Source organism: Ischnura elegans, chromosome 9, assembly GCF_921293095.1.
Source record: "Ischnura elegans chromosome 9, ioIscEleg1.1, whole genome shotgun sequence".
In the NCBI taxonomy this organism is placed as follows: Eukaryota; Metazoa; Arthropoda; class Insecta; order Odonata; family Coenagrionidae; genus Ischnura; species Ischnura elegans.
Window position 1 is genome coordinate 62457316 of NC_060254.1, and position 15689 is coordinate 62473004.

Genomic DNA, 15689 nt, shown 5'->3' on the forward strand with positions numbered 1-15689 from the left:
CGACCGTAAGATATGGTTAACTTCGTCAGAAAAGACACTGCTTTTGAATTTGTCTAAAAGATTTAGCCTATTTTCCAATCATGAGGGTCCCAAACACTGGCAGCGTATTCCAAATCTGGTCTAACGAGGGAAAAGTAGCTAATTTCTCTCACTTTGTCGTCGCACTGTCCTAATATTCCTTTAATAAAACCCATTTTACGATTACCTTGACCGGTTATTTCTCGAATATGTTTATTCCACGATAGATCATTATTGAGTCTAACTGCTAGATATTTCAGGGATTCAACAGTCTCTACTTGGCTCCCCCAATAATATAGCTGCGTTGTAGGACGTTATTCTTCTTCAAGAAATTCATTACGACGCATTTTTTCCAAATTTAATTCTACATCTACATTTACATTATACCCTGCGAGCCACCTCTAGGGTGTTTGGCAGGGGGTGATCAATCACCAGCATGCATTTGGACTCCCACATGCACACCACACCGTCCAAAAAACGTCCCGTATGATAACAAACTATACTACTATATGCTGTTAGAAATAGAATATAGAATAGAAATTCAGAAACATGCATTAAGTTTTACATAGGTTAGTAGGCTACACTACAAGTCATGCAATCTATTTACGAGTTCTATTGCTGCCGTTATAATCTCTTATTGATCGTGGAAAAAATGACATTCGGAATCTGTCTGTTCTACAATCTATCTCTCTTATTTCATTTATATGATCTGATTTTCCGTAGTACGTTGGCGTCCGCAAGATATGGTTAACTTCGTCAGAAAAGACACTGCTCTTGAATTTATCTAAAAGGTTTATTCTATTTTTCAATCTACGGTCCGACAGGGATTCCCATCCGAGTTTATCTAAGAGGTCAGTTACACTAACAAGACTATCGTAACGACCTTTCACATACCTAACTTACACCATACTTCTAACTGCCAAGCATCGCACCACGCTTGGATAGCAGCAAGGTCATTCGTTAGTTCATCTATATATATATATCTCTGCTGGGACGGATGATTTGTTACACGTCGTCTGAGGAAACATTTCCTCCAAATTTACTAATAAATTTATGCATATACTTCGATCTTCGCTCCCGTAAAGAATGAGTAACCCCGTTAAGCCTTGAGATTTTGCAGCTATAGGCAGCGATGAAGCACGGAGGAATTGCACTTCATTGCATGAAAAACAAAAGCATTCCATAGAACCTTCACCCTCATACGACGAAAAAATGCACAGAATAACACTTTCTAAGGGGTGCTAATATTACCCTAATGAGAGAAAAACCAGGAATAGTAAAGGACACAAATTAATGGGAAAAGGAATTAGAAAACATTGATTCATCACCAGCGCTGGATTGGCCATAACTTTGTGGAATTCCGTATTTTTTCCAATCTACATCTACATTGACATAATACCCTACGAGCCACCTCTAGGGTGTTTGGCAGGGGGTGATCAATCACCAGCATGCATTTGGACTCCCACATGCACACCACACCGTCCAAAAAACGTCCCGTATAATAACAAACTATACAACTATATGCTGTTAGAAATAATAATTGAATTAAGAAACATGCATTAAGTTTTACATAGGTTAGTAGGCTACACTACAAGTCATGCAATCTATTTACGAGTTCTATTACTGCCGTTATAATCTCTTATTGATCGTGGAAAAAAAGACATTCGGAATCTGTCTGTTCTGCAATCTATCTCTCTTATCTTATTTATATGATCTGATCTTCCGTAGTATGTTGGCGTCCGTTAGATATGGTTAACTTCGTCAGAAAAGACACTGCTTTTGAATTTGTCTAAAAGATTTAGCCTATTTTCCAATCATGAGGGTCCCAAACACTGGCAGCGTATTCCAAATGTGGTCTAACGAGGGAAAAGTAGCTAATTTCTCTCACTTTGTCGTCGCACTTTCCTAATATTCCTTTAACATAACCCATTTTACGATTACCTTGACCGGTTATTTCTCGAATATGTTTATTCCTCGATAGATCATTATTGAGTCTAACCCCTAGATATTTCACGGATTCAACTGCCTTTAATTGGGTACCCCGAATTATATAGCTACGTTGTAGGAAGTTATTCTTCTTCCAGAAATTCATTACCGTAAACCGGGACAACTTTGCCACTTTTTTGTTCTTTTTCAACCGCATTCTTGTAAGTTCATGTACGGAAATGGTTTAAAACCATTTTAAGCCATTATTCTTGGTCTCTACTTTCAAAATTTGTGCAAAAATGACAACTTAAGTAAAAGTTTATATGTTAAAAAAATTGAAAATGTAGTTAGCAAAGATTCTATGGATCTGGGGCAACTTTGCCAACGGAGTTATATCCAGCGGAAACCTCAATAAAACAACGGAAAAATAATGTTTATTTAGAAAACTCTTAAATATAGAATGGTACTCCAAGATACCCAATGCATTGAACGTGGAATGCTATTGTCATTCCCCTAATTTTTCTCCTTTTGGCAAGTCCCTCCAACAAGATTTTGTGTGGAGGTGCTTGGAAGTGACCAGGTGTGATTTGTCCATGGTTTCTCCAGGGGCCACATTAATTTTCCGTCTTCTTCTCTATGGCGAACTTTTGTTTGATTGTGACGACAGGATTGAAGACAGTTCAAAAATGAATCACTTACTCTTGTAGGAGTGTCATTACGATCAGTTTTCTATGCATCCGGAATTCAAGACCAAACTTCTCCGGGATTGTGTGGCACGATGTCACATTTCTCGAACCCTGATATCATGTTTGAGTTCATTTTACTTTCTTCAACCAAAGCACTGAGAATTTTTGCCAAAAGTGTTGGAAATACATTCTTTTCGATGGTTTTATAACTATTAAAGTTCCACAATTATGGTCTGTCAGTATGGCTCTCCATTTGTTTTTTACAAGGAGCGAAGACCGAAAAATCAAAGGGTTTGACATAAATGATTGGACGATGGCGTAAGAACACAAAACGAATCAATCGTCAACCAATGGCATTAAAAGGCATTCCCCAGTCAGCACAAACTAGCACATGTTCGAGTACCTCTTCTTCCTTACCCTTTCTCAATGCCGTATGGCGCCCTGGATTCTTTGTATGGTGACACTTCACCTTACTTTCAATTGTCCTATGCGGAATATTGTACTTTTGGGCTGCTTTTCCACTGCTCAATTCATTACAAATCACTGCGGAGACAGCAAGTGGCAGCGTACTGTCATCATAATTTCGATACCTTCGGCCTCCCAACTTGGTATTAAGCGAGCCATTTCTAGGGTGTTTGGCAGGGGGTGATCAATCACCAGCATGCATTTGGACTCCAAGATGCAGATCACAAGGTACAAAAAATGTCACGCATACTTACAAATTATACTTCTATATGCTGCTAGAAACAACATACCCTTTCACATACCTGGCAGCTCTTCTTTGCACGCGTTCTAACTCTGTTATTAAGCCTTTTTCATGAGGGTCCCAAACACTGGCAGCGTATTCCAAATGTGGTCTAACGAGGGAAAGTAGCTAATTTCTCTCACTTTGTCGTCGCACTTCCCTAGTATTCTTTTAACAAATGCCTGTGAATAGCCTATTCGACAAAAGCAAATCAGAATCAACACAGCTAGTAACTATAAGCATAAAACGTCAGTTGAATCATAATTTCAAAAGAAGTCAAGCGTCTGTGATTAGATGGCTGTTCCTTGCCTCCAATTTTACTATTTGCCTTACATAAGCAATTTTCCCTCCCTCCACTTTATCCCTCCCACTAGTAGGCTGCGCGCTAGGCTTAGATTGCTTGAGAAATTGAGAATGGATGTCTTTAAGAGCGACACAGAGAACATAATATTGGAGCCACACTATATTTCCAGGTCCGACAGAAGCGATAAATTAAGAGAGATGTTTTGCCGAACGGATAGATATGGGAATTCGTTTTTCACCCAAACCATTAAGGACTTTAATGAACGCTAGTCCACACTTCGTTAGAGCACTTATTTTTTTTAAAGCTGATGATGAATCAATGTTTTCTAATTCCTTTTCCCATTAATTTGTGTCCTTTACTATTCCTGATTTTTCTCTCATTAGAGTAATATTAGCACTCCTTAGAAAGTGTTATACTGTTCATTTTTTCGTCGTATGAGGGTTAAGGTTCTATGGAATGATCTTGTTTTTCATTCAAGGAAGTACAATTCCTCCGTCCTTCATCGCTGCCTATAGCTGCAAAATCTCAAGGCTTAACAGGGTTGCTCATTCTTTACGGGAGCGTAGATCGAAGTATATGCATAATTTTATTAGTAAATTTGGAGGAAATGTTTCCTCAGACGACGTGTAACAAATCATCCGTTCCAGCAGAGATATAGATGAACTAACGAATGACCTTGCTGCTATCCAAGCGTTGTGCGATGCTTGGCAGTTAGAATTACATTTGAAAAAAATGCGTCGTACCGTAAACAGGGACAGCTTTGCCAAGTGGGGCAACTTTGCCAGGTTTTGAAAAATATTATGTTTGGTGCCCTACTAAGTTTCCTAATTATCCGAGAGAGGGCCTATGTTTTCATCACTCAGACAAGATATTGAGTGATAGCCTTTCCACACACTTGTAGTCTTACAAGTTGTTTTCAGGTCTTTATTAGTGTTTTGTTTTTGTAGGGCCAAACTGAATATTTTTGGTAGTCTATTTAAGTGTCTCGCCCTTCCCATTTACTCAAATGTAAGTAAAAACTTCTGGTATCGTTCAATAGAGCATATAATTTACTTTCAGAATCGCTTTAAATGGTAAAATATTTGTTGTATTTAGATTTAATAATTTAACTTGGCAATGTTGCACCAGGAAACTTGGTGGAAATGGGACAACTTTGCCAACCGACAATATTGTTATTTCTCCACTACCAGTACACTTTTTCCTAAAGGTGCGTTTTTCATATTCGTTTTATAGGCCTTTCAAATGCCAAGACGCTTTAATACCAAGTTGGGAGGCCGAAGGTATCGAAATTATGATGACAGTACGCTGCCACTTGCTGTCTCCGCAGTGATTTGTAATGAATTGAGCAGTGGAAAAGCAGCCCAAAAGTACAATATTCCGCATAGGACAATTGAAAGTAAGGTGAAGTGTCACCATACAAAGAATCCAGGGCGCCATACGGCATTGAGAAAGGGTAAGGAAGAAGAGATACTCGAACATGTGCTAGTTTGTGCTGACTGGGGAATGCCTTTTAATGCCATTGGTTGACGATTGATTCGTTTTGTGTTCTTACGCCATCGTCCAATCATTTATGTCAAACCCTTTGATTTTTCGGTCTTCGCTCCTTGTAAAAAACAAATGGAGAGCCATACTGACAGACCATAATTGTGGAACTTTAATAGTTATAAAACCATCGAAAAGAATGTATTTCCAACACTTTTGGCAAAAATTCTCAGTGCTTTGGTTGAAGAAAGTAAAATGAACTCAAACATGATATCAGGGTTCGAGAAATGTGACATCGTGCCACACAATCCCGGAGAAGTTTGGTCTTGAATTCCGGATGCATAGAAAACTGATCGTAATGACACTCCTACAAGAGTAAGTGATTCATTTTTGAACTGAACTGTCTTTTCTGACGAAGTTAACCATATCTTGCGGACGCCAACGTACTACGGAAAATCAGATCATATAAATGAAATAAGAGAGATAGATTGTAGAACAGACAGATTCCGAATGTCATTTTTTCCACGATCAATAAGAGATTATAACGGCAGCAATAGAACTCGTAAATAGATTGCATGACTTGTAGTGTAGCCTACTAACCTATGTAAAACTTAATGCATGTTTCTGAATTTCTATTCTATATTCTATTTCTAACAGCATATAGTAGTATAGTTTGTTATCATACGGGACGTTTTTTGGACGGTGTGGTGTGCATGTGGGAGTCCAAATGCATGCTGGTGATTGATCACCCCCTGCCAAACACCCTAGAGGTGGCTCGCAGGGTATAATGTAAATGTAGATGTAGAATTAAATTTGGAAAAAATGCGTCGTAATGAATTTCTTGAAGAAGAATAACGTCCTACAACGCAGCTATATTATTGGGGGAGCCAAGTAGAGACTGTTGAATCCCTGAAATATCTAGCAGTTAGACTCAATAATGATCTATCGTGGAATAAACATATTCGAGAAATAACCGGTCAAGGTAATCGTAAAATGGGTTTTATTAAAGGAATATTAGGACAGTGCGACGACAAAGTGAGAGAAATTAGCTACTTTTCCCTCGTTAGACCAGATTTGGAATACGCTGCCAGTGTTTGGGACCCTCATGATTGGAAAATAGGCTAAATCTTTTAGACAAATTCAAAAGCAGTGTCTTTTCTGACGAAGTTAACCATATCTTACGGTCGCCAACATACTACGGATTATTTCTAACAGCATATAGTAGTATAATTTGTTGCATGTTGGAGTCCAAATGCATGCTGGTTATTGATCACCCCTGCCAAACACCCTAGAAATGGCTCGCAGAACTTCCCAGAATTGAGAATGCCATTGTTCAGCGTGGAGCGAGAGGCCTTTCCTACCCCACCCCCAAGTTGCTGGATGCAGCGTTGCCAAGTCAGAAGGGGACTTTTATCGCTGATTGGATAAAATTCTTAAAAATCATCGTAGAAAGACGATCAAAAAACGCCCGTATTCCTGGTGTGATCAAGAAGACGATAAAGCCAATAAATTGTAGATAGCACTAAAAGAATTGTAAAATGCAAAATGTACTACACGTGGTTCAGATGGGTGGGGGCCCTCCCGGTGTTTTGGGTCCATCCCTCGCGAGCTCGGGTCCCCGAAAAGGGTCGGATTAGGCTCGAAGTCGAGGTTGGACCCTCATTAGCGCGGCTGACCGTCGGTGGTCCCCACGAGAGCGACATTAACCAGAAATATAATACGATGATGGTAGATCACGTGGTTTAGAAAATAATGTCCAACCGATTTTTTTTCATATCTCGTAATCCCAAATTTTCACATCAATACTTACGGAACTTCACTCCTGCAATAGTTTCTTACTGACTTGTTTCCTAAACTTCGTCATTATACAGTAAAATTCGATTTTACTAGTATACTTTCTCTGACGCATAATCTAATCCCTAGCCTTTCCCATTGCCAAAAGAGATTGAGGTACAATAAACACTCATGAAACAGGCAAGAAGAAAAAAAACGATTGCTGTCGTCACCGATAGTGAAGGCAACTACGCGAGTTATCTCAAGTCATTAGAGCAGAGCAACGAAGTGTCTCTTCGATGGTTAGCAGTGTTAGCACCAGGGAAGAGGGTGAGGAAGAGGTAAATAGTCACGAAGTTCGCGATTTAGGGGGTTCCCAAGAAGTTCCAAGATTTCAGCATTGAAAGATAATTTTAAATACCTCTTCTATAGCGGGGGTGTCTCATATTTCGAAAGATATCCCGCGAGAGAATAAAAATAAAACAGCAATCTTAAAAAATTGTATTCTGCAAAGAAATAACGTCTTTCATTGATTACACCACTTCTTTCTAAGTTTAAATTAAGCCCTACGAAACACATTTTTGCACATTTCAATTCATACAGTACGTCGTCTTCTGTGCACCTACTATCGAATGACGGGTTAACAAACGTACTCAAGTTTATAACGACACAATAATATGACATTCAAAATCAACCATGCAGGAATTGACTTAGAGTTCTTTTGTTCACACTTCATACACGTCCTTGGCTGAGCTGAAGTCGGGAATGGCTGAATCTTAACGGAAGAGTGAGTAGCTAGAGATGATAACCTTGACAGGAAAGTTAATTAGGGAGCAAATTGCCTAGGTAGTCATCTAGTAGGTGTATTTCCAGCAATTTTTATGGAGACTGACCAGTATCAAGCGAAGGTCAGTTAATTTAATTAATTTCATGTTCCATACAGTAATCGTTAAGTTGCGCTAAAGCAAATGAGCGTACAATATATGCCATTTTCAAGAAATTTTCAAGGCATGATCCTCTAGCTATACTTCATTCACCAAGGGCGACAAAAAATAGGCGTTCCGTGACATATTTCCAGGAAATAGAATTTTAAATGCGCATTTTCATTAAGGCCCTTACTACAGTGCATACCAAATTTTCCAAGAATAGGAAAACTTGATTACTGCTACATTATACACGTTATTTTCACTAAAACTTGACATAACGCTCGCCATAGAATCATAATAAAAATAAAATCTATGCACGTCAGCGTACAATATTTTGAGTTATTGCCAAATGACCGCTATAAATAAGGTCAAGTGACGTTATTTACATGAAAATGGCGCTTAGTTCGGCTTAAATATCTGGAAAGAGTACTAATTCACATACATAAGGATTTATTATGCACATTATGTGTCCCCTAATTTTGCTTTTTGACTTGGATGGATGTCGTCAATGATTATAATACATTTTTATAACAACACAGATCTTATTTCTTTTGGATCGCGCAGACGCGAACCTACCTCCTCAAGCAAGAATCTGCCTCATTGAACATACTTGGATGATACAGCTTCTCTCTAAATGTAATAAACGCCATAGACATACATTTTAAAAGGTATTCAATTCCAAAAATAAAAAAATCAAGGAACTAGATGGCAGAGAATCTAAGACAATATCATATATTTTCCCTTACAATCTGCTCTTCACCATTACAAATAACTGGTTTTGGATGTAATGTTCATGAAATATTATCAGATATTAGCATTGGGTGTAAATGGATGCGTGCACTCACACTTTCGATCATGATTTTACTTGAATGAAAGTAGAGCAACGATAAACAAGTTACGTAAATATTGCAAAAGGAAATAATCGATCGAGACACGTACGGGTGAATGTGACGTATGAGACGTAAGAAGAGTGATGTAGACCATCTAATGCATACAAGAGCGTAGTTAAGTTAATGCGCGAATATTTTGTGCGTAATATAATACATTATGATAACCTAACATAGAGGATATTTTGAAAATAAAAAAATACTATGTTATATTCCACACTTTATTTTAAATAGTACGACCCGGGTTTCTGCATATCATGCCATCATCAGGCTATGCAGTGAAATAAAATAAAGTATTTTTTTCAACATGAAACAGTTCCACAAAGTAACGCCGGCGACCGTGTCTTAAATTAGAGGATAATGTTTAAACAAAGTAGCCTCTATACCCCTCGCGTACCTCAAAATTGGCTCACTAACTATGAAGAAGGGCGCCATTCCATGTGTTCATAGTCAAAATTCACTAACTCTTGGTTAACCTTGTGGTATTCCATTATAAGTTTTTCCTGGATATACACAATTACTTACACCACTTTTTTATATATAAGAGCGCGACCCGTGTTTCAATAAATAATCATCATCATAATTAGCGCCTTATGATAATGATTATACATTGAAACTCGGGTCACGCTCTTATACATAAAAAAGTGGTATAAGTAATTGTGTATATCCAGGAAAAACTTGTTCATAGTCAGCTTCACGGAATAGTTGACTTTTGGAAGTAAATTTCGAATTTCAATTTATTGGATCCGATTAGTAGCTCTTCACCATCGTCGAGAGGGAAGAGGTTTTTCCCGAGCTTCATTGACACGGTAATGTATTTATTCCTTTAAGGAAGTTGGTCAGAGAAACGAAATAATACGTGTCATTTGAGTGAAAATTCCGAAACATACTTTTGTAATTGTACCTCATCGACAGACGGCTGCGAAAAATATTTTATCCGTGCTACATTTTCTAGAAATTGCACTTGAAAGTCCCAATTTTTACACCACACTTAATAAGTTTTTATCGCAAAGATGCTGCAACTGAAGTCAGATCACGTCTGTTACATGAAAATGGCGTTGCGGTCGGTTCAACTGACTCCTGTTCGCTTACTCACTTTTCCGAGCTATCTTAATACCTACCTGGAAAAAGCGTAAACAAAAATGTCAGGCTTGAAAGATTAAGATACTCTGTTCCATAATTTTCCTTGGAAAACTTGGCGCATGTCGACTGTGATAGCAAAAAAAAATTAAAATGAACATGCGAATAGCGATTGCGCAGTGGAGAACCTAATTCTACGAATATTTATGGTATTGCGCCACTTGTTTCACGTGAGACGGCAATGTCATGATGACACTTCATTGGTCCAAGACCTCGATGTCGGGAAACAAGTGATAAACGAGAGCTTCCACCGCAAAACGAAGTAATTGTCATTTTCCTGATGCATAGGCTTACGATAGATACGATGGCCGCAAAAAAATCTTCCACCGTCATTTTACCACGACCTTGCCGTGTCATTTCAAATAAGCTAAATCTGAAGTTGTGCGGAGTAAATGCGATACTGGGATACCAGCAGTTTTTCATACACATGTAAATATGAAATGTAGAGACCTTCCCGCAATAAGTTTTGGTGATACCAAAGATGCACCACAAAGTTGCGAACAAAATTCGCTAGCTACATGGAAATAGTTCAGCAGGCGGCATTCATAGCAGAAAAACCTTCAAGAAAAATATAACAATCGTTGTTTCTGACTATTTTGAAACTAAATGTTACCTCCTGATGACAAATTAATAACTGTGAGACAGCGGTATTTCATCATGAATATGAACAAAATGGCTAACGTCGATAACCAAATTGACCTTTACAGTCTCAAGGCAATATCCTTAGCTATACAAAAAACGACGTAAATATGCATTCAGAAAATTGACGTGCTGAAAACGTAAAATATTTTAGGACGGAGAGAGAAGCTTCGGGTGACTGCAATGATGGATAGAAAGACAACTTCCGGATAAAGGGACGCTTGCTCCAAGGCTTCCACTCCCAAAGGCTAACAACTAACCAAGGCCGTAAACCAGCGAGTGGAGGGTTCAAAAACCAGGAAAAAATTCTGAGGGCGTACTCCCTCTCCTCCACTTTATGGAGACGGATTACTCGCGTAAAAGTTGTCTATCATCTTGAAATTTAATGGATATGCTGATCAGTGGCGCAGCGAGGGTGGTTTTGGGGGTTAAAACCCCCCCCAGAAATCAGAGAAATATTTAAATTTAATCCATTTTACTTTAATGGATTGATATTACTAATATAATAGTGTAAGTATTAATAAAATAACCCTCGGAAAGCCGTAAAACTCACCCTTTCGAATTGTTTATCTTAAAATTCCGCCATGTATTAATCTCGCACCTACCGCTTATCCTGATGGGTATTCCATACCCCCACACACCCCGGTATTAATTGCACCTAAACCCCCCCCCAGTCTTAATTCCTAGCTGCGCCCCTGATGCTGAGTACATCTACATATTACCCTACGAGCCACCTCTATGGTGTTTGGCAGGGGGCTATCAATCACCAGCATGCAAGGCGATCCCCACTTGCATACCACACGGTCTTAAAAATATTACTCATACTAACACATATACGTCAACAGTCATTCAAAGGCAACACTTGTCAACGGTTAGTAATTCCAGTAACAAATCCAATCCAGTTTAATACAATGGAAAAATAAAAACATGCATTGAGTCGTCCTCACGAGTGACGCCATTAGTTTCCCTATCGAAACACCGACATTATTCCGCATAGTGCGAAGAAAGTACGACATTTTAAGCCTCTCTGTTTTGCAGTCATCTCCTTAATTTTGTTCTCCTGTTCACGTACACGATAGTACGACGGTAAGCGAAGGATATTTCACTTAGTCTGATAAAAAAACAGCCATTATACTGCACTTTATCGTTTGATTGGCAAAACAATATGAGATGGATTGGATATCGCACACTGATATTTGTAGTATGTTCTTGTTTCCTCGCTGTTTGGTCGATGATTTTATGTCAAATTAAGAAATAAACACCGATTATTTATTGATCCCACGCCTCGGTTTCCACAATTAAATTAAATTCCACTTTTCCACGATTATTTTAATGCGCAAGACGCGTTTCGGCACACAGAGCCATCATCTGGCACAAAACATCACAATACATGAGGACATCACATTCATACATTTGAGGAAGAGGTGGGGAAGATATCACGAGTTTAAAGAAGGTTTGGGAAACAGACGTAGTGTGGGGAGACGGTGAGAAAACAGACAACCGAGGAGATATGGAAAAACCAGGGGTACAATAAACTCTAGTATTAGCTTAAGAAGACCGACACCGGAAAAAACAGGGAAACGTAAGGCCAAAGTATAGGATGGGCAAGGTAAAAGAAAGGCACGCGTGTCAGTACAAATGGAGAGGAGGGAGTGGGTAGCGAGGTGAGGAAGATGTGGGGGAAAGACTCCTCCGAAAGGGTGACTGAAAAAGGAGTATGAATAGAATTAGCAGCAGTTCATAGGGAGTATTGCAGGCGAAAAAATGGAAATAAATAAGTTTTCTTGGATCTTATACAATTACTTATACCAGGCGTAAATTAATTTGTGCCTGTTGATGATAGTAATTCATCGAAACCCGGGTCGCGCTAAATAAAAAAAGAAGTGGAATAAGTAATAGTTTAAGATCCAAGAAAACTTATAATGGAATATCAACAAAGTTAGTAATTAGTTAGTGAATTTTGGAAATAAATAAATATCGCTTTACTTATTAAACAAAATAATAATCGTCATAACCGGCGACATAACGCCCCGTGGGCGGCACCGAATGCACCCCGCAGACAATTTTTCTACCGGGAACCATGCATGGCTGCCTTGTCATCATTGACCCGGCGGGAAAGCCAAGAAGCGTCGCCAAACGACGGTAAAACCCCAGAGAACACTTCATCTATAATGTACCTATACATTTCAATATACGAGGGTGTATTGAAAAGTAAGGTCTCCAACTACACCATTTCCGAACGCGAGTTAGCGGGCGAAACTTAACAACAGCACTGCAATCCTTGGTTATTAAGCCGAAGTGTACAACCACCCACGTGGCCCTAGCCCGCTCAGTCGCTGCGTAACAGTTGTTTAGGATGGAGCTCTCGCTTAGCTCGCCCGCCAGGGGCGAACTTCGCTCAGTCATACGATTTTTTAATGCAAAAGGATTTTTCCACTATGAATGCATCGCCACTGTACGGTGAAAGGTGTATGGACATCAAAAACATGCGGAAGTAATGTCGGGAGTTTTCTGATGGACGGGAAAACGTCCATGATATTCAGCGGTCGGGGCAACCGAGTTTGCCAGAATCAACGGCGCTCGAATTGACTAGATGGTTCGCCATAACCAGAGAATTATTTTTAATGACATAAATTAAGGTCTTATTGAAGGCTGTGGCTACATTTCCCCGCAAAATAATGGGCCGGAGGTCCTCGGTTAAACAAGGTGTCCGCCAGAAGGGTCCCTTATGAAACGTGCTTGCATCATGACAGTGCGCGTCCACATGTGTCACATCACAGGACCAACCTATTCAATGAATTCGGTTGGGATATCCTGGACCACTTTCCTTACAGCCTGGACGTTGTCCCAAGCGACTACCACTTGTTTCCCGCTCTAAAAAACACCTTAGGGGACAGAAATTCAAGTCAGACGGGGAGGTGCAAGAAGCAGTCGTCAGTTGGTTTCGCGAACAGGCGGGAGAGTGGAGTGACACTGGTATTTAAAAGCTGGTTGAAAGGAAGCTAAAAGTACTTGATCGTCAAGGCAACTATTTAGAAAAATAGCTACTTGCTCAACCTTTCCAATGATGTTCGCAAATTTGAGAATAAATTGATTTTCCAAGAATGAGAAAATAGGAAACCTTACTTTTCAATACACCCTCGTATTACACATTTCTACATTAGAATAATTAACAATCGCTTAGTGTGCATATATGCCAAGTAGTTCAAAGCTTCTACCTTCGAGGTAAGATTCAAATCGTTTCGGTGGTTCTCAACCAATGGTCTGCCAGAACCTCGATAGCGGTCCGCCGATCAAACACAAAATAAACAATAGTAGGGAATTTGAACTAGGTAGAGGAAAATGTAAGTATTATGCAATTCCTAATTGTGTAAAACACCGGTTTTACTAAATAGCTTGTTGCATTTCATTTTGGAGAAATCTTAGGGGTGAGTTATTCCACTTCCCATTATCCCACCAATATATAAAGATTTAACGGTGTCTGTGAGTTCATACGCCAGTCTGTTACTCAGTCACACAAATAAACACCGAACGCATAGGAACAAAAGTTGGCAAGGAAATAGTTGACGCATCTGTTTCACGTGTAGGCTACATAAAAAGGGTCTTGGTGCACTAGGAAAACCTCGAGGACCCTCTAATCATTAAAAAATAGTCCCCGTGAATAATTTTTCCTCGAGTTAGAGGAATATAAAATGTACATTATGCAAATATTGTTAAGAAAGCTCTCTCAATTATTAAAATATTTTTTCTTCGCCAGAAGACGACTCTAATACTGAAATACAACCAATGCAAACATAGTCGTATTAATGAATAATTTGAAGCCATGATTTCTAACACGCCACAAGTCCACTTGGAAGGAATTTGGGATGAACAGATTTTTGTGCATGCTTGGGGCTACTAGTCATTTCTTCGATTTTTTCTATGCATAATTATTACAAAAATCAACGCATTTATTTATAGGGAAATTTGACGTGGTGGCTATGAAAATGTACACGATGAGTTGATTGTCTCAAAACTTTGCTTCATGGAATTGTGCTGTTTTGGAATTCACCGCTTTTTTCTTTGAGAATGTTGGTCTGATGAAGACAATCGTCGAGGGAAAAGTAGATGGCAAAAACGGAAAGGTAAGACTTCGAATGAAATATTTATATGGAACAGATAAAGAAGGATGTGAAGAATAATTAATACGTAAGTGAGAAAAGATTAGTTGATAGAATTGAGTGGAGAGCTGCATCAGAACAATCTTAGGATTATTGACCAGTGATGATTTCTTTGACGAGCTTACCACAATCGGTCCATCCTCGGGGAGTCCTTCCATCGCAGGCGGTCGAGTGGCTCCGGTTGGAGGGATGCTGGAAAGAGCCTCACAGATAAAAGAGTCTGGTCACAGTTGCCTCCTCTTCGGGTGCTTGTCGCTAAGCTAGCACGAGTGGATGCAAGCCCCAAGCAGGCCGCTGAGGGACCTTTCCCCTCCGCCCCCCCGCACATACCCACCCATCCCTTTGCGTAAAGTGGTGGGGGCGGGGGAGAGAGGAAAGAGCACCCAGCCCTCCCCCACCGCCCACAAAAGGGGATGTTGAGATCACCCCATCGAGGCGAATCGCACTCTCGGCCAGTTGAGGAACAGCCGCACGACGAGGAAGATAGCGCGGACGTCTTGTGAACAGCGGGGACAGTGTCCCTTCCCCTCCAGCCTCAACGGCCTTCGAACCGCGTGTGTGGGTCATCGGAAGCATCTTCCCAGTCTCCTCTATCCACAGTTTGGTTTGATAGGAAGTGCCTGTTGGACTTCAGCAGGGCGTGGTGTAGCATTGAGTCCGTTTCTCCCACTCGAAGGAGAACAGGACTTCTTTTCATGGTTTTGGACCATACTTTTCTCCGCAGAACTCTAGTGCCCATTTGGAAAGGGAGTGACACAGTGAGGGGGGAGACAGTCTCTAAGAACTGAGCCATTCCAGACTTATAAATTTCTCGATTTTGGTTGGATTTTTCGTGACTCGATTTCGCCATGAGGCGACTCGCCCAGTCGTCTCCTCCCCGTTGGTTGGCGGCGGTGTTTGTCTGCACTGCCGCATTGGCCCACCATGCGTTGGCAGATGAGGAGGTAGCCGCTGTCGAAGAAATCCAGACGACTACCGTGGCGACTCCGGAAGTCAAGAACAG

At 40.0% G+C, this 15689-nt stretch overlaps 2 protein-coding genes across 7 annotated transcripts in view; one reads left to right on the top strand and one right to left on the bottom strand.

The window, feature by feature from the left end:
• LOC124165440 overlaps window positions 1-15033 on the bottom strand; it is a 62712-nt gene extending 47679 nt beyond the window's left edge. For both annotated transcript variants that reach the window (XM_046542862.1, XM_046542859.1), the window contains exon 1: window positions 14812-15033. The gene's annotated coding sequence lies outside the window, so the exon portion shown is untranslated. The remainder of the gene's footprint in view (window positions 1-14811) is intronic.
• Window positions 15034-15157: 124 nt separating this feature from the next.
• Window positions 15158-15689, top strand: part of LOC124165439 (alpha-2-macroglobulin-like protein 1) — a 78607-nt gene continuing 78075 nt past the window's right edge. For all 5 annotated transcript variants that reach the window (XM_046542855.1, XM_046542857.1, XM_046542854.1 and 2 more), the window contains exon 1: window positions 15158-15689. In XM_046542855.1, the coding sequence (XP_046398811.1) occupies window positions 15535-15689 (155 nt within the window). In that variant the 5' untranslated portion in view covers window positions 15158-15534.